This window comes from Plecotus auritus (genome assembly GCF_963455305.1).
Source record: "Plecotus auritus genome assembly, chromosome: 2".
In the NCBI taxonomy this organism is placed as follows: Eukaryota; Metazoa; Chordata; class Mammalia; order Chiroptera; family Vespertilionidae; genus Plecotus; species Plecotus auritus.
Window position 1 is genome coordinate 23,883,826 of NC_137771.1, and position 18,998 is coordinate 23,902,823.

The window sequence follows — 18,998 nt, forward strand, 5'->3', positions numbered from 1 at the left end:
CAGTTAGTTACCTACAAGGGAGCACCCATATGATTGTCAGCTGATTTCTCAACAGAAACTATGCAGGCCAGAAGGGAGTGGCAAGAAATATTCAAAGTGATGAATAGCAAGAACCTACAACCAAGATTACTCTACCCAGCAAAGCTATCATTCAGAATTGAAGGGCAGATAAAGAGCTTCACAGATAAGAAAACGCTAAAGGAGTTCATCACCACCAAACCAGTATTATGTGAAATGCTGAAAGTCATTCTTTAAGAAGAGGAAGAAGAAGAAAAAGGTAAAGATAAAAATTATGGACAATAAATGCATATCTATCAACAAGTGAAGCTAAAAATCAAGTGAATTAAAAACCTGAGAACAGAATAAACTGGTGAATATAATAGAATCAGGGGCATAGAAAGCGAGTGGACTGACAATTCTGGGGGGCGGTTGTGGGGGTGCGGGAAGAGACTGGACAAAAATCGTACACCTATGGATGAGGACAGTGGGGGCGGTAAGGGCAGAGGGTGGGGTGGGAACCGGGTGGAGGGGAGCTATGGAGGGAAAAAAAAAACAATTGTAATAATCAACAATAAAGATTTATTTAAAAAATAAAAAAAACTAGTATAAAAAGTAGTAGGGCCTTTGCACTCGTTTCTGTGTTTGACTCCCAATTCTACCCTTTATTGTATGCTAGTGGGCAAATTATTTTATATTCCCGAGGCTTAGTTTCCCCAAAGGGGAATAATGCCTAACTGGCAGAATTACCAGGCTTAGAAATAATGTATGTAAAGTACCCGACATAAAAATGGTTAACAGGCTATTGTCGGATGGGCTGCGTCGGGACCCAGCCGGGGGCCGGCCTGCTGCGCGCCTTCCTGCAGAGCCTGGGAACCCTCTTCGACATCCTGGACAACCTACAGCGCAGCTACGTGCACCTGCGTAAGATCGAGTCCCGCTGGCGGAGCGCCAACACGCGCGAGCTGCCCTGCGGCGTGCTGGAGGGCCTGTGCCAGGTGGCCCCGGCCAGCGGCTATCTGACCTTCGAGCGCTTAGTGGCCGGTCTGCGTGCCTCGCTGAGGAGCGCCGACGGAGGCCCGCAGGGCCCGGCGCGCGCCCCGGCCCGGGGGGCCAGCTGCCGCAGCAGACGCTGCACCACCTGGTGTTCGCGTACGCCTCCCCCCGCCACCCCACCCCACCACCCCCCCCCCCCCCCGGGCGGCACGGCCAGGAGCCTGGAGAAACTGCGTCCTGGCGGAGGCGGCGCCCAGCCTCGCGGAGCCCGAGCTCGGACGCGGGTGCAGTGACCTGCAGGGAGCTGGGCATGGGGGACCCCCGAGCCCGGGGCGAACGTTGGAGGCACACCATCACAAACGGAGTGGACTGTGAGTTGCTGAAGCAGATGGCGGAGATGGCGGAGCTGGAGCTGGAAAAGGAGGTGCTGCTGCAGGGTCTGCAGATGATGGCCTGGGCCGAGACTGGTACCAGCAGGAGCGCCAGTGCCTCCTGGGCCAGAGCCGTGCCAGCGCCGAGTTTGGGGCTGAGGGGAGCCCCCGCCCGCTGGGGCGACTGCTGCCCAAGGTGCAGGAAGTGGCCTGCTGCCTGGGGGAGCTGCTGGCTGCGGCCTGTGCCCTCGGCCTCCTGGGCGGGGGGAGCCCCGTGCCCCGCCCTGGCCCCCACCTCACCCCCGGCGCCTGGCTGGCAGCAGCAGACCATCCTGATGCTGAAAGAGCAGAACCGGCTCCTCACGTAGGAGGTGACCGACAAGAGCGAGCGGATCACGCAGCTGGAGCAGAAGTCCGCCCTCATCAAGCAACTGTTTGAGGCACGCGCCCTCAGCCAGCAGGACGCCGGACCTCTAGATTCCACCTTCATCTAATAAGGCCACGGGCACGGACATGGCCTCTTGGCCGGACACTGGCCCTGGGCAGTGCCCCTCGATCCCAGCCTCGCAGGCTGACGACCACCCGGCTGGCCTGGACACGGCTCTCCCGCCTCCCAATCTGGGCCCCCCCCCCAGCCCCAGGTGGAGCTGGCCGGTGGGCTGCCCCCAGGATGCCCTTCCATCCTGGCCTGGGGATGGGGGCTAACCTGGGCCAGGGCTCCATAGTGCGGGCTCAGCCTGAAGCTGCTGCTACCCCTTTCTCGCGGTCAGTGGATCCCTCCTCCCGTTTACCAGGTGTCCAGCCTGCCTAGTGTTTACAGCTGGCCTGTCTCCCCTACCCCACTGGCGTCTCCAGTAAAAGGTCCTGGTCACGCGGGGCTGCACTTCTGACAGCAGCCAGCAGAGGGCACCACCTGCATGCTGGTCATGGATCCTGAAGCCCCCCCACTGAGGTCTCACGTGGGGGCTGGGAGTAGGGGACCTTGGGGTGGTGGGCTGGGACACCTGAGGGCCAAGCAGGTGACCTCTCTCAACCCAGGACACCCAGACTAGGGGCCCCTCAGCAGGAACAGATGGAGGGGGTGGGGATGGCGCTGATGGGGGCATGGGGTCTGCCTATACCTGGTTCCAGGAACCCCCGGGATGGATGAAGGTGCCTGGAGTGAGGCTGGAGGATGGCCTGCTTGCCCCCTCACACAGAGTCCGGGCCCCAAATCAACATGACTTAGCCGTCATCCCTCCTGGCCGAGACTCAACCCAGACAAGCCCACAGAGCAATCTGTGACCAGACTCAGGGCCTTGGGGCCCCCCAGCCACCCTGGCCAGGGCGAGCTGTGGTCACCAGTGGCTCCCGTGTGGCCCTCACCAGGGGGAGGGGGGAGCCTTAGAATCCCAGACGTGCTGTGAGGGGCCTGGTGGGCCAAGCACCCCTGCCAGGTATGCACCCCACCTGTGGCCTCCTTCCCACCCCAGCTTGGCCCCAGGTCTGGGCTGGTAGACAGCATGTTGCTCAGAAAGGGGAGCTCAGGACTCAGAAGGAGGCTGGGTCGGGTCCTCCAGGGAGGGGGGTGGGGGAGCAGGTCCGAAGGGCAGGACAGTCTCCGTCGGGCACCCAGGCAGACTTGCAGGGCTCCCATGCAAGCCAAGAGGGCCTGCCCACGGGACTCCCCAAGTCTTCCTCTCCCATGGTTCTTGGATCTGCCCCTCCCTCTCATCCCATGACCAGTCCCCCAACCTAGCCCAGGTCCTGAGCCACCCTCACTGGGGGTCCCTCTGCTCCCCAAATGCAGCCTGTGACACTTCCAGATCTGAAACCCACGGTCCCCTGCTCCGAATCCTCCCGCGATCCCAGCACTTGCAGACCCAGGCCCCAGTGGCGCAGCCTGGAGCCCCCACCCAACCCTCTGGTTTCGGGCTGTAGCTGTGCAGCCCACCTCCCATCGCTGGGCTTTACATATGCTGTTCCATCTGTAATGTCCCGCCCCACCTCCCCTGGCTTGCTCCTCCCCGGCCCTCCAGGATGGGTGGTTCAAAACGGCCAGGGATCTGGGGAGACAGCCTAGGTCTGCCCCAGGGGGCTCTCATCAGGCGACCTCCCACGTGAAGCTGGCCCTTCAGGTAGCAGGGGTAACCTGGCTACGCAAAGGATAGGGAAGGCGGCCTCCCTCGGCCCCAGTGTTCCATGCAGGTGCCATCAGTTGCCCGTGTGGCCCTGCAGCCTGAAGGGCAGGATCTCAGGGGTCCCAGGTTGGCAGGGCCCGGCCACTGACAGAGGCAAACATCTGGAGAGGTCCCTCAGGCTTGCTCAGTGGTGTTCAGGGCGGGGCAATCCAATCCACGGCCCTGTGCTCTGAGGGGGGCCCTGGCTTCCCCACTAGATGTCAAAAGCAACCAGAATGTCTGTGACTCGCGTGGGGGGGGGGGGGCCAAACTGCCCCATGAGAACCTCTGCCCCGGAGGAGTTCAAGTTCCAAGGGAAATGAGCACCTTCAGGCTAAAAACAAGTTTTCCCAAACACAAGGAAGACTCTGCCTTGGGAGCCACAGAAACAACAGATGAGATACCCCAGATGTTGGGATTGCCAGAATCTAAGATAACTTTTATATGTGTAAGAAAATAAAGGCCCGTGAACATGTGGGGGGGGAAAAACGGTTAACAAACAGTGATTATTGTTGATGTTGTTTTCAGCATTCTTTCTCTTTAAAAATATATTGTTCAACAAGGAAAGGGCTAATTTTCGTAAATTACACATTAAAGAGTACCAGCTATGTATAGGTATCATAAATTAGAGCACTTAACGTAACTTGAAAAAAAAAAATTTTAGGTTTTCCAGCCATACTGGGATCCACTACCAGCTAAAGTAGAGACTCTTTGTTGTTTATCATCTCTCACTTTCAGCAACATTTAAGAATAGGAACCAGGACTAGAATAAGGTCTGCTCTTAATGCCTGCTTAAGTAATATATAAAGCTGAAAGTAGTGAATCATGAGATCACCCTATATATTTATACATTTTTAAAAGTGCCTTCAGACACATTGTTTACATTTGTCTTTCTTGTTTAAACTTTGACCAAATAAATTCAGGTTGGAAGAAGTGGCAATATCCCAGCTGGAACAACAGTTGATACAGACATTACACACCCATATGAATTTGATTTTTACCTCTGTAGTCATGCGGGAATACAGGTAAGCCTACACTTTGGATGAAATGTTTTAATTCAGGAACTCCCATTAATATCTATATTTTTTTAATGTCAGAAAAAGGAAAAATAACCTTTTATGCACTCCAAATTGTTTCCACATAAAATTAGATGAAATTTTCAGGAAGTAAATGTCTTCCCCTTTCTTACTTTGAGAGGAACTCATGTCTATTTAATTCAGTGCTTCTTAAACATCCCAGCAGCAGAGAGTGACTCTGTATTCCTAGCCCAAAACTGTTTTGGGCTGCTTGCCATTGATTAAAGTAGAAATTTCAGGAAAATGTACCTTACTGTATAGTTGTATCTTAATGCTTTATATATATACATCTCACATACACTAACCCAAGTTTCATTCTTACAGCTTTAAAATTCTTGTCCCACTCATTTATCTATGCTCCTCTTTACAATCGATGTTGTACATTTTCATGGAGGGTAGTTAAAAATAAAGTCAAAAGGACCTTCTAGAGATAAAAATCTATATTATTAGAGTACATATTTACCATGTATACCAAGAAACACTACTGCTGTAAATACCACAGAGGAGAAAAAAGGACTTCTCTGTTCAAATAAATTTGGAAATAAGATTTTTTTACTTTAGAACTTTTGGATATTACTGATAATGCAAATGAATCTTCAAGACAGGAATATTTCCCTAATGTATTTAACCAAAAACTTTAATTCTCCTTATAGCCCAAATTCTGATGATTTTATTTATACATTACCTGCCTCATCTCTGGAATGTGTCTTATTCATTACTGTGTGCCTGGCATTTTATACAGGACATGGCATATAGTGAATGATTAGCTAATATTGAATGTATATGAATGTATAATATATAGGCATTATAAACCTGTAATTTGGGGGGTAGATTTTATAATAATTTGAGTTTTATCTCTAAAATCTCACACAGTGTCTAACAAATATTTGTTGAAGTATGAGCTAATTTTTCTCCTTTACACCTTTGCCACTGCCCTTTCCTTAGTTCATACCTTCATTGTCTCACACCAGAATTAATGCAACAGCCTCCTGACTGCTCCTTTTGCTTTCAATCTCTTCCTGTTCCTAATCCATCCTCCATATTATTGCTGATGTTACTTTTAGAAAACCCCAATCTCATCACACCTAAAAACTGTAAAAAATAAAATAAAAATAATGCCTTCGCTGCAATTCTTAAGGATGTCATTCAGTCTGATTCCAAATGTTCTTTTCATCTTCATCTTTTTCCCTTCCTGTGCCAAACTCTGTTCATACTGGTCTGTTAGCCATTCCCCAAATACACCATGAATTATTATGCCCCCTGTGCTTTTGTTAAGGTGGTTCATTCTAGTGTCTCCTCACTAACCGCAACAAAAATGCCAAATCTCACTCATTCCCCACTTGGTGAAGAACCGAGGCTTACTTCCACAATTATTTGCCTTGGTATTCTCATACAGGATTAAGTGCCATGTCTTATAGCCACGTATTAGTTGTTTTATAATTGTAGATGCTCTGTCTCCTCTAGTCCTTTACAAATTATGTTTTCCAAAAGACAGGAAATGTTTTACTTTGTTTTTCTTTGAGTCCGTATTACCTCACATAGTAACTAATACATAAAAGCTCAAGTAAATGTTCTGGTGTTTTTACTGTGGTAAAATATACATAACATACAACTTAGCATTTTAATCATATTTAAGTATACAATTCTAGTGCATTAAGTACATTCACATTGTTATGCAGCCCTATCACCATCTATCTGAAGAATTTTTTCATCTTTCCTGACACTGTGTCCCTATTAAACACTAACTCTTCGTCCCCCCTTTCCCCAGCCTCACCATTCTACTTTCTATCTCCATGACTTAAGGTACTCCAGGTACCTTATATCAGTGAATCATATAATATTTGTCTTTTTGTAACTGGTATATTTCATTTAGCACAATGTCATCAAGTTCATCCATGTTGTAGTATGTGTCAGACTTTTCTTCCTTTTTAAGGCTGAATAATAATATTCCATTAAATGTATATACCATATATTGTTTATCCATTCATCTATCCATGGACACTTGGGTTGCTTCCATCTTTGGGCTAATGCTGCTTTTGAACATAGGTGTATAATAACTGTTCAAGTCCCTGCTTTCACTTTTTTTGGATGTGCACCCAGAACCAACTGAATGTTTTTTTAAATCCATTATTAAATTAGAATATGTTTTACTATTGTAGAAAGCTGACTTTTTATATAACTTCATCTATGCTAAATATTTATTTAAAAGTTTAGAAATCAACAGAATATGTCATTGCCTTCTCTATAGGGTACCAGCCGTCCTTCACACTATCATGTTTTATGGGATGATAACTGCTTTACTGCAGATGAACTTCAGCTGCTAACTTACCAGCTCTGCCACACTTACGTGCGCTGTACACGATCTGTTTCTATACCTGCACCAGCGTATTATGCTCACCTGGTGGCATTCAGAGCCAGATATCATCTCGTAGACAAAGAACATGACAGGTAATATAAAAGTGTAACAAATACATATTTTTACCTAAATTCACACATGGCCTGCATATTAGGATTTTCTTGGGACATTTCTTTGTTTCCATGTAAGTATGTGGCTCCATGTAAGTATGTGGCTCTCTATTTGCCATAAAGAACTGCCGTTTAGAATTAAAGTTCCATGACCTACTAGAGGAGTCAGTGATCCATATGAAAAGCAGTGATAGTCAGAACTGACTGCCCGAGATAAGGGTTCCCATTAAAATGTGCAGTCTAGGCTTATTAGTAATAGAATGATATAGTGACTTACTTGCTTTATCAAATTAACTCAAGGGAAAGATTGTTGATGATAAAAGTGATATATATCAACAAAATTATAGTATGTCTTGGATTTGCTTCTAAATAATCCTGAGCAAGTGAGAGAAGTAAAATTGGTCATGAGTTAATTATTGAAGCTGGGTGATAGACATGTAAGATTATATCAGCCTCTATTTCTAAAAATATTTGTGAAATTTTCTACAACAAATAATATTCAGAATTATTACATCAGGATAGGGTTTGTTTGTGTGTTCATTGCCAATTCTCTTACAGTGCTGAAGGAAGTCACGTTTCAGGACAGAGCAATGGGCGAGATCCACAAGCTCTTGCCAAGGCTGTACAGATTCACCAAGATACCTTACGCACAATGTACTTCGCTTAAAAAGTCTGAGAATATTCGCCGAGAGGAACAATTGAAAGATGAATTGACATACAACGTATGTTTCCAGTGGAGTCCGTTGAATGGGGATGCCTCCAGCCATACAGAAACCAACACTGTGGGGACCAGGGTCTGATTTTTATGTTGATACAAGGAAGATTGTTTACTTTATCAAGGGACACAGCACCATTATGCAATATGAAACCAGCCAACTGCTTTTTTGTGCGGTCTCCTGTAGGAAGTATCGCCATTGTTTTGTTTTCACTTTCTTGTAGTCTAACCCTTTTAATGCCTTTACCTCAAGTTGCTTGGCAGCACAACTATCTTTGCAAAAAAAAAAAAAAAAAAGAAAGAAAGAAAGAAAAGGTAAATAATAATTTAAAAAAAAACACACCTACATGAATAATCAGTGATTGTTCACAATTATGTGTGCAACAAAATTAATGTGCATTCGTGTATTCTTGTAAAGTATCTGTGTATACTTTAAGTGTATACATGTATACTTCATATGCATATATATCTGGATCTCCATTGATAAATGATATATATGTTCTTTGTATATATTTTATAGTTCATTGGGAAATTTCTTTCCCTTTTATTATCCTTCACCAACACTTTTATTTCTTGCTCCACCTCCCTTGCCTCATCACCTACATTTTTTTTCCTTAATGCTACCAGTGATATTCAAATGTTCATGTATCTGGTTCATTTGAATATGAAGCATGGAAAACTAGACTTTTATTTTTATTTTGCACACCTACTCCTGTGTCTTGTCTCACACACAATTCTGAGTCCTCAACTCTTGATATTGCTTTCTTAAGAAGCAAAATTATTTTGTGTGTGTGTGTGTGTGTGTGTGTGTGTGTGTGTATGTTTTTATGAGAATCTGTGTCTGTCCCCTCCTGCTCTGAACTTATATTTGCCGTTTGTGCAATGTATACAATAAGCAGTAGCAACCTAAACTATTCTTTCTTCTCCAGTGAGTTTGTTCAAGCTGCTATAAATATAAAACCTTGTCAGAAGTTATAACTCTTTCTCTCTATGAGTGATATGTATTCTAAAGCCTTCTGTTTCTGTGGGTTATACGTGGAAATCCTTTGAAGCTTTTATAAAGAGTAAATATTTTAAATGATTGGAACTCTGTAGGATGAGGCTTCTGAAATTGGATGGAGAAAAAGAAGGGGTTGTTGAGGTTTTTTAAAAAAACAATTTTTTGCTATTTTACTTGCCTCTCATACATTAATGTGATTTCCATATATATATTTTATATATATATGTGTGTATATATATAAACATATATGTATGTATTTTGAAGCATAGCTTCCTTTTCTTTTATATTTATTAGAATAGTGCTTTAATAATTATAGAACTGTATCGACAACATCTTTTATAGAAATATAATCATGTTTATTTTAAGAACTGACAACTTGTTTTTGCTATCTTATAGTGCAATAAGCAGTTTTAAAGGAAAGCTGTGTCTGTTTGACATCTTTACCACAGACAGTGGGAGAAGCAGGCACATACATGATTTTTAAAAGAGCAAAGTAATACAGCCTTAATTTCAGAAGGAAAGTTTTATAATTTTCAAGTCTAAAGCTTGTCTTTAAAAATCATAATGAAAATGAAGGAAATTAATATCCTAATTGAGCCTGACCTTAAATATCAAAAATAAAATTGAACTTTAATTAAAAAAATGATCATGAATATATTAGTATTTAGAAGGTATTTAAATTCTTTGGAAATAAATCATGTTTATTGAAGAATCATACTGGTTAGGTGCCCATTTTTATTTATTAAAATGAATCAGGAAAATGATACTTTTTTTTAATTTGCTATTTTATCACATGTAACTTTCCTTTTAAAATTAGGGTTATGGTGACAAAGGAGTTAGGGCTTGGATTATTTTAACTGAGTTAAATCACTGAAATGTGGGGGAAAGTTTTGCAAAACTTTTATTTTATTGATTTCACTTTAAGATATTAAAAAGTACCATTAAACTGTCAAAACCAAGTTCACCAGTAACATTGGTTTCAGGGGAGCTTTGCACTTTGTAACACATGAAATCTGCATTTTAATTTTTTTTTTTTGCACTGGTTTAGAGTATAAATATTACAGATTGTTTCCAATGGGCATTGTTGTTAACTTTTCAAAATTCCATCTGTTTATGAAAACAAATGGATTAGCTCTATAGTTTCTCTCTTACCTGTAATCTACTCATATTGCCAATTTACTGTATTTTGAGCCTAAAATCTGAGCCCATGTCCTCCAATAGTTATGAAATCTTTTGTCCCTCTACCAGAAAACTAAGAAAGTACTGTATTTTGTATGTTTATTATATTGAAGTGTCTGAAATGCAATTTACAACACTGTTTCAAAGTTCTTTACATGAGGTAATATTTGTATAGTATATACATTTTTTCTCCCAACCCTCCCTGCTCTCCTCCAAAAAATTCCTATAAAGCAAGGTGTTTGGGGGTTTTACATTGAAATTTTACTAAATATAGTAGTTAGAAACATGGGCAAGAGAAGAAAATAGTGTTTTCTAGATGGTAAAAACTTGATTGTTGTGTGCTTGCTCGGTATGAGAAAACATTTTCATTTATCAATGGAAGTTACACAGATTCATGTGGGAAACTTTAGGGCCCAGGGAAGAACTGTAGACACTGTATTCTATTTCCTGCTTTACCTAATTTCCAGTTACTTAATTTTACTTGCGCTAGAGTGAAGCCCATAATTTACATCTATTTGGAAGGACTTTTACAAAGGGAAAAAATTTTTTTAAATATAAACCTTTACCTTTGAAGTGAGTTCTTTTTCAGGGTTTCTTACACTTTCAACATTAGTAGTTTAAGGTTGGTTAACTTGAAAGAGTATGTATAGTATATTTTCACTTTGCTTACTAACAAATTAGTATGTCAAACTTAATTACAAGAAACCTTGTACTTAAGAGTTTTAAGATAAAAGACTAAGAGACAAATGCCTTTTTGAATTTTGTTTTAATTATGGCACTTCTGGTGTAGAATTCCTGATCTTTTTCATTTTTTAAAGAAGGTTGTTCGAATTTAATGGCCATGAAACTGAACAGTGACCTTTCTGTTCCTGCCCTTGCTCATTAACTATATGATGAATGCTGTTTTCTGTGATGTGGGAGTGACTTCAAAATGTCAGTGCCAGCAACTGGTATATTTGATTTTCATGTGAAGAAAAGTTGCGAGTTTAATTATACTCTAGATAGCAAATGGGCCTGTGTAAATTGCTGATATGTTATATTACAGTAGCAAGTTACTGGCATTGATGACCATACATTTATAATACTGTAGCTGCTATATTTATTTAAGTAGAGTCTGACAGTTACTGCACTAAACAATAAGGAGATGAGCAAGTTTCAAGGCTAGTGTTAGACCCCCTCCCCACTCTTTCTTTTTCTAAATAAGATTAAGAACATGAAATACCATGGTAACAAAGGGTGCTGCCATTTTAGTTTCAATTTAATATCAGGGCACTACTTCTTTTTTAATTTATCTTTATTTGTTGAAAGTATTACAGATGTCTCCTTTTTTCCCCATTGATCCCCTCTAACCGAAACATGGATTTTTACTTTAGCAGTTTGGAAAAAAGTGTACCTCAACCTCTTCAGTACTGGTTTTGGCATATTTTCACAGAAGTAAAGATGCCCTTTATTTTTTCTTAATATTTTTCCTTTTAACATGTTTCTCAGAAAAAAAAAAATTTTCTTCTATGGAAATCTTCCTGTTTGTAACCTATTAATTTATTTAAGAGCCTCTAGAAGGGATTCTAGTAGGAATGTACTGGGTATTCTGGAAGGCACATGATAAAGATTCATCTCTTCATTCTAGCATAGGGACTTCTGGCCTTCTACTCGAAAAGTCCTGTACTAGTTTTCCAAACTAGGTTCTCTGATGACCCACCACTGCCTAATGTTTACTTTTATATTTATCCTAAAATGGATTTTAGTATGCTAGACTTCATGACAGACCTAAGGTATGTCTAGGGAAATAAAAGCTGAGTTGTCATTTAGTAGAAGCTGCTGACAGAGGATCTTGGTGTTTTAAGAAAAGGTGAACACTCAAAGAGTGCCAGTAATAGATCTGAAGTAATTTGATGGATTATAAGCTAGGAATTAGAGACTGTCATTCAAGGAATTTGGTAAGTTTCACATGCTGACATGAATTTAGCAGGGGTGGTGATTTTTATGAAGGCGATGAAGCCAGCTACTTGTATTTAGCTAGAATATTTTGTAGTCTTGCTTACTATGTCAAACTTGATAGCTCTGCATAATTTTTATTCAGATTCATAAAACCAGAGTTAAATATTTGCTTAACTCATCATCTTAGATGTTTTCCTATTGAATACTTTTTAAAGACAGGTTGCCTGAACAGTAACTTGCTACTTAAATTACCTTTTATGAGTTACCAGTCAAGATTCATTGGCCCACCATCTTTATTTTGGCTTTTTATCCGTATGAAGTTTTAATCCTTTCATTCTTTTTGAGAATTCATGGATGTTTTAAAGCTACAATCATAATAGCTGGGAGACTATATCAAGTGAGGCCTTCCTGAGTGGCAGTCTAACCTTGGTTCTAAACTCTGTCTTTATTTTCCTGTTTCCCTCCCATTTAATCATATAAAGCACTTTTGTGATTCTATATGAGTCAAAAGATAAGCCAAGAAAAATGGGTAAAATCAGTACTACGAAATGTGAAAGTCAGAATTTTCTCCAAAAAAATCTTGTTGCTTATACTAAGAAAATTCTTGATCAGTGGCACTGTTAGAAATTATACTGTGATTAGTGAAACATAAGCTGACTCCCAGGAAGAATAATATCTCCCCTCCTCCTCTACTTTTTCATATATCTATAAATACCACAAAGGAAAAATATTTTTACATTTTCCTGCTTTTAAAAACGGTACATTTCAGTTTACAAGTTACCATGTCAGTCCAAATAATTTCTTTTTAACTAAGATATCAAGGCTTGTACTAATATTATCTACTACTGGTTGAATTTTATTTTTATTTACCCATCAAAGATAGTACTCTAGATTTTTACATTGTTGATTAAGCCTCAAGAATCTTTTGCTCTTAAAGTATATAAGTTAAAGGTTCTAATTGAATTAAAGATAGATAATACATATAATATGGATGATTGAGATTTGCCAATGAGAAACCTGTTGAAATCAGATAACAAACAGTGTGACAAAATTAAAATCCTATCCAATCATATATCCAGCCATTGGTCTTTCTTTCTTTCTGTAATCAATGTCTGAAGTAACCAAATCTAATGTTTTATCTAGGGTAAAACAAAGTTATTCTTGGGGGTGAACACTGTATTAAATTTTTTAATCTTTTTTTTTAAAGCAAGGCGGTTCTTAGAAAGTGCCTTTTCAGAAGATGGTGCTGTAGATTTTTATTTTTCAACTAGCATGAGGCTAAAACTTTTAAAAATAAATTATTTTAGAACTCCAAGAGGATGACAGTTTCATATAAATAATGTTATTTGTTGTCCTGAATCTGGTCCAAGGGAATGAAGTAAAGCGTTTATTCAGTCAAGTATCTAGGTAAATGCTCACCAAATATATTTTGTAAGTTTGAAAACAAACTAAATGCTTTCAGTTCTCAGCTGTGTTGAAGGTAATCTGTAAGGCACATAAAACAGCAAATCTGCTTAACTTTTTTAAGAAGAGTATGGGTGAAGTAGCAAGTGCCCAAAGGGAAAGGTATTACATGTCATAGACCACCTTTCCTTATTTCCCCCAGCATAGACTGACCCTTTTGTAAATATCTATTGGCCACCACTTCTAAATATTTTTTATTAAAGAAGACTGCTTATAAAGGGACAGCCAAGTCATGGAAATCAGTATAAGAGAAAAAGTAAAATGATTATGTCTCTATATTTAGGGAAGTTTTCTGTTTTAGGAATCAAGAAATATTTTAAATTACTCTCTTTTTTCTAGCATGGGGGAACTAAGAAAAATGATGACAGTGTATCTAAAAGGTTATGATCAGTTCATTAGATACAGAACGTGCAAAATTGGGCTTTGGGGGAAATAAGTAAAAGGAAGGGTAATAGCGGGACCATTCACACTTATTAGAAATTTGGTAATCTACCAGAAAGCAATTTTCCCCCAGACTAGGAAACAGTAAACAGCAGTAAATGATCCCTAACCAGTTCTTGCTCGTGAATTTGGTGAGCATTTCTCCAAAAAGGAGTAAACTAAAAACAAAAAAACACCACACCTCAGTAACCTTCAATGCTGCATTATGTAATAATGATAGTAAGATTATATTGTTTGTTTGGAGTGTTCTGTCTGTTTGCAAATATGCATGCACATTAAACTTTTTCATTTTTATAATGTCTTAATAGCAATTATGAGTTTATTTTTTTAATATTAATTATTCTAATGTTTATATTTATTGGCAATTTGTGTGCAACTTTTATATTTTGCTTAGATGTTAAGGTATTTTATTTTTATAGATATGTCTAGCTTTTCCTCTTTCTTTGTAATATTATTAGCAAAGATTAAGATGGAATGTTAATATACCAACCAAACTACTAATTCTATAAATCTAGAATTTGGACTTTTACCAATAAACCATTAACACTATTTTCTAACTTAGAATTATTCAATGTTGTTTATATAATGGGCATTAAAGACAGTCTTTAGACAGATTTCTAAATGTGGAGGGGAAGTGGGGCTTTTCTATAAGTTAGATGTCTTTACCTTAAGTAGCAAACTAACACTACAGATTGGATTTACTTGATCTGATCTGCAGTTTTGGAGCAACTTGTCAAATAAATGAGTATTGTATTTCTTTTTTTAACTTCAGCTGCATTGAAACTGCTTAAAATGGTCATATCATCCAGCATTAGGATTATGATACCATTTTTATAGGCCAGAAGTCATTGATAAGTGACTTTGGAAATGGGATTCTCCTCCTCCTTTTCCCCCCCAGTTACATTATATGGAAACTTTGCTACCCTGATCTTTTCCCTAGCATGTTTTAAGGTATATTCAACACTAAGCATCAATGAAGAAATAGAGTTTAAGTGGCTAGGTAGAGCTAGGGATAAACACGAATTAATGTAGTATTTCAGTTAATTAAAAATTTAAAAATATTTTATGGATGAATCAATTGAAAAGCAGGTAAAATATTTCCACTGTATTTTTTTAAATATATTTTTATTGATTTCAGAGAAGAAGGGAGAGGGAGAGAGAGAAATATCAATGATGAGAGAGAATCATGGATTGGCTGCCTCCTATGATCCCACTGAGGATACAGCCCACAACCCTGGCATGTGCCCTGACCGGGAATCAAACTGTTCAAAGGTTGACACTCAGCCAGGCCCCATAGTATTTTTACACTGTGATTTTGCTTGAAAGCCTTTTTTTATTTTATAAGAGATTAGAAGATAAATATTACCCCATCCTCAGGGCTCAGTGTATGGCATTTTGATGAACTATAGCCTATTCGTCTACTGAGAGGGGGTAAATGAGAAAGTTTCAAGTAATTATAATTTGGAAAATGTTATTTTTATATTACATAAAATTTTATAATTTAAAGTGAGTCAGCATGAGGTTTCATATACACATTTGACATGTTTCTTTTTGCATTTTCTATACTAATCTGAGCTACTTCCTTCACCCCCACTCCCACAGTTGAAGATTGGCACTCTGATTATAGCAATTTGTTGCTACTAAATAAAAGCTAAATATGTTTCAAGCAGTTAGAAAATACTTTATTATTAAAAGACTTCATTATGCCCCCCTCTTAAGAATATTTACTGTGCTTGTAACTTTAATAGTTGTATTCATTAAGTTTCGGCATTGCCCGAGGTTGGCAGGCATATAATTGTAGTCTAACATTTTTAAGGCAGTCTGGAGTAGAATAGTTGTTTCTTTTTTTTTTTTTTTTTTTTTTCTTCCTCCTGAAAGCTTATGGGAACCTCACACATAGAGCTTATTTTGCTCTTTTAACTGTTTGGCTCCATAAATGAAGGTACCTGGCATCAGTACTGAGTTAACGCGGTGAAGTACTAGGTGACTTGTTCGTGTTTACAGTCTACTTCCTCAGAAAGAAATATTTGTGCATTAAGTAATAGTTCATCCCCAAAAAGAACTGTCACGAACAGTCTTATATGCGTAGAAAACAGATGGGAATTCTAATGTTGGTCATTAGAACTTTGTGGGGGTTTTTTCATTATTTCCAAAATTGACTGTCTGCACATCTATAATTTTATGTTTTTGGTTTAAGAGGCTGTGCCAGAGAGGGAGATTACTCTAGTATTTAATACCTAAGTCTTTCCATCTTTATATTTTACTAGTAGCCCTGCGCACAAATCCGTGCACCAGTAGCTCTCTGTGGGGCCGGGCCACTTCGCGCCCGCTGCCCAGAGGCTCTCCGCGGCCCACAGGCCCATCTGTGCCGGGGCGCGGAACGCTTGCCTCATCGCTGTGGCGATGAAGCAAGCATTCCGGCTGTCTGCTCACGCTGCCCGCTCTCAGCGGCCGCCCCTCCCCCCCCCCAGGACTGGGGGACTCGGGCGGCGCCACCATCTTTGTGATGGAGTGATGGTTAATTTGCATATTACCCTTTTATTATATAGGATGGCTTTAGTTGGAAGGACAGACAAACAGAGAAGTTCGTTAATTTGGCCCTTCAATAACATTTTTAGAACCAAAGAAGGAAAGACTCTCTACAAAGATGTTGCAGGCGTGACTATCTTCTATATATATAAAAGGCTAATATGCAAAGTGTGCCCTCGGGAGTTCGACCAGGAGACCAGGAGTTCACTCGTTCACTATGTTGTGCACTGACCACCAGGGGGCGGCATGAAACATGGTGGGCAACCAGCGATGGTGGCCAGGCGCTCAGGGAGCAAGGGAAGGAGGAGGTGGGGAACCTGATCGGCCCTGATCGCTGGCCTGGCCTAGGGACCCTACCCGTGCATGAATTTCATGCACTGGGCCTCTAATCTTTATCATAAGAACCTATGGAAGCAGGAGGCCTTTGTAAAGAAATGAACTAATGGGATTGTGAGAGTATGTAGTGGGGGAGGGGGAGTGAGGAAAAGGTTTCTTTGCTAGGATCCTTGAATAGACACCTTACAGTTGTTTAATATTTGTGTAGTTCTCAAATCACATTGTAAAAGTTGTTATTTGAACCTACAGAAGAGACCTAAGAAGAGTGAGTGCCTCTGTAACCCGTTTATTTCATGTTGCCTCAGATGTAAAACTGCATCTACCCCCGTTAAATTTGAGATGTCTCACAGATGCTTCTGAATTATAATAAAAAAATTAAATGAAGTATTTATCCTTAACTAGAGCCATGACATTGCTATCAACATGGCCTTTCCAGACAAGGTAGTCTTTCCTGTAACAAAAATGCTTTGGGTGAAAGGTTTAGGAAAAACACTGGTAGGCTGTAGAAGGAGGAATTTTGCCTCACGTACACAGTCCAACCAGGTTAATGGATTCAGTTTGGTCCCAGGCCAAGGAGCATAACAAGAGGAAGCTTTGGTTTTAGGTAGCAATAGACTTGGCTCTCCAATGGTAATTCATTGCAGATATCTCCCTGTTTCACAGAAAGTGATTGATCTCAGAGTATTGATGATGACCCTGCAAATGTGCATCTGCTCTTTTTCTTTTTTTTAAAAAAAAAATATATGTTTTTTTATTGATTTTTAGAGATAGAGGAAGGAAGAAAGAGAAATAGCAATCTGCTGCTTCCCACATATCCCCTACTGGGGCTCGAGCCTGCAACCCTGGCATGTGACCTGACCAGAAATAGAACAACCTTTCTGTGCACAGGACTACACCCACCCAATTGAGCTGCACCAACTAGGACGTGTATGCTCTTTTTCTAAATCAAAAGCCAGGAATAGCAAGCACTAACGGAAACGTTTCATGGTTTGTCTCTATTAGATTCTTTAAAAGTTTTACAGGAGCTTTCTCATTTCTTAGCCCAGGGTACAACCCCTTTCTTCTCTTTAAAAAAAGAAAGAAAAGAAAAGGGATTTAAAGGCAGTTTATATAGGATTCTACTATGAGAAAATAATCAAGTCTTTTAATTGGGGAAGGATTACATGCCACAAGTTACAGCTTGATTGCAAGACTGAGCACTTTTTTATGTTTGGGTTCTAAAGTTTTTCCTTTGACATATCATTTTTTTATTTACTTGAGGGCCATTCTGTTTTGTAAGGAGTCAGTGTTTTATGCCATTTATGAATTGTGCAGTTCCCACCCCCCACCACCACACACACTGTTAATAAGGGGAAGGATAAAACAAAAAAGGTATCGTGAGAATCATTGTAATGTAACTTTAGTTAATATAGATGGAAAGAAACCCGAACTTGGTTAAGTGGGAATAAAGATTGAAGTGTTAATGCTGCAGGTATGATCTCTAGCCAAAGAATTTTTTGCGAGTGATAGTGTGGACAGGATATATATATGAAATATGATGTGACAGAAATGTGATAAAATTATTCTTGGAAGTAATACTTCAACCTGCAGCAGAGAATAAGGAGAATTTAATATAGCTTCTGGTTTTAATGAATTAAACTTTAATTTAAACTTTAAAAGGTTTGTAACTTTTATTCTGATACATGTTTTCTTAAATATGTAAAGAATTGAATGGACACTCAGACATTTCTTTTTTTTCCTCCTCACTCAAGGATATGTTTTTATTAATTTTTTAGAGCAAGAAGAGGGAGAGAGAGAAACATTGATATGAGAGAGAAACATGGATCAGTTGCCCCCCCCACCCCGTATACACCCCAACTGGGGATCAAACCCACAATCCAGGTATGTGTCCTAATTAGGAATTGAACCTACAACTGTTTGGTGTATGGGACGGCACTCCAACCAACTGAGCCACCTGGCCAGGGCAACAATTAGACTAGTCTTTCCTCTTAATTTACATATTGATTTATTTAGACTTCAGTTAAATAGATACATCTTTCACATATCCCTCTTGGTGTGTGCAAAATTCCATATTAAAACATTTTTAATTCATTTTCTAGTCAAACCTGAGCTGTAAAGGAGAAGGCATTTTAAAGTGTTTTCAAATTGCAGGAACTTCTAAAAGATCACAACTGGAAAAAGACTGTTGAGAACTTGTTGCTTTGAGAATTTAGAAAGAGTTCTAAAACTGGAGCCAGAGACTTGGAGTTTAGTCAAAGCTCTGTCACTGATTTGTTCTATGTCATTAGGCAACTTCCTTAATCTCTCTGTCTAGTTTCTCCTTGTAAAATG

At 40.0% G+C, this 18,998-nt stretch overlaps 1 protein-coding gene and 1 pseudogene across 4 annotated transcripts in view; both read left to right on the forward strand.

The window, feature by feature from the left end:
- Window positions 1–18,006, forward strand: part of AGO3 (argonaute RISC catalytic component 3) — a 111,314-nt gene extending 93,308 nt beyond the window's left edge. For all 3 annotated transcript variants that reach the window (XM_080653238.1, XM_080653237.1, XM_080653239.1), the window contains 3 exons: window positions 4,447–4,548; window positions 6,848–7,047; window positions 7,624–18,006. In XM_080653238.1, the coding sequence (XP_080509364.1) occupies window positions 4,447–4,548; window positions 6,848–7,047; window positions 7,624–7,732 (411 nt within the window). In that variant the 3' untranslated portion in view covers window positions 7,733–18,006. The remainder of the gene's footprint in view (window positions 1–4,446; window positions 4,549–6,847; window positions 7,048–7,623) is intronic.
- Window positions 810–1,858, forward strand: LOC308242562 (suppressor APC domain-containing protein 2-like; annotated as a pseudogene). Its single transcript has one exon. The product of its transcript is annotated as a suppressor APC domain-containing protein 2-like (transcript).
- Window positions 18,007–18,998: the final 992 nt, after the last annotated feature.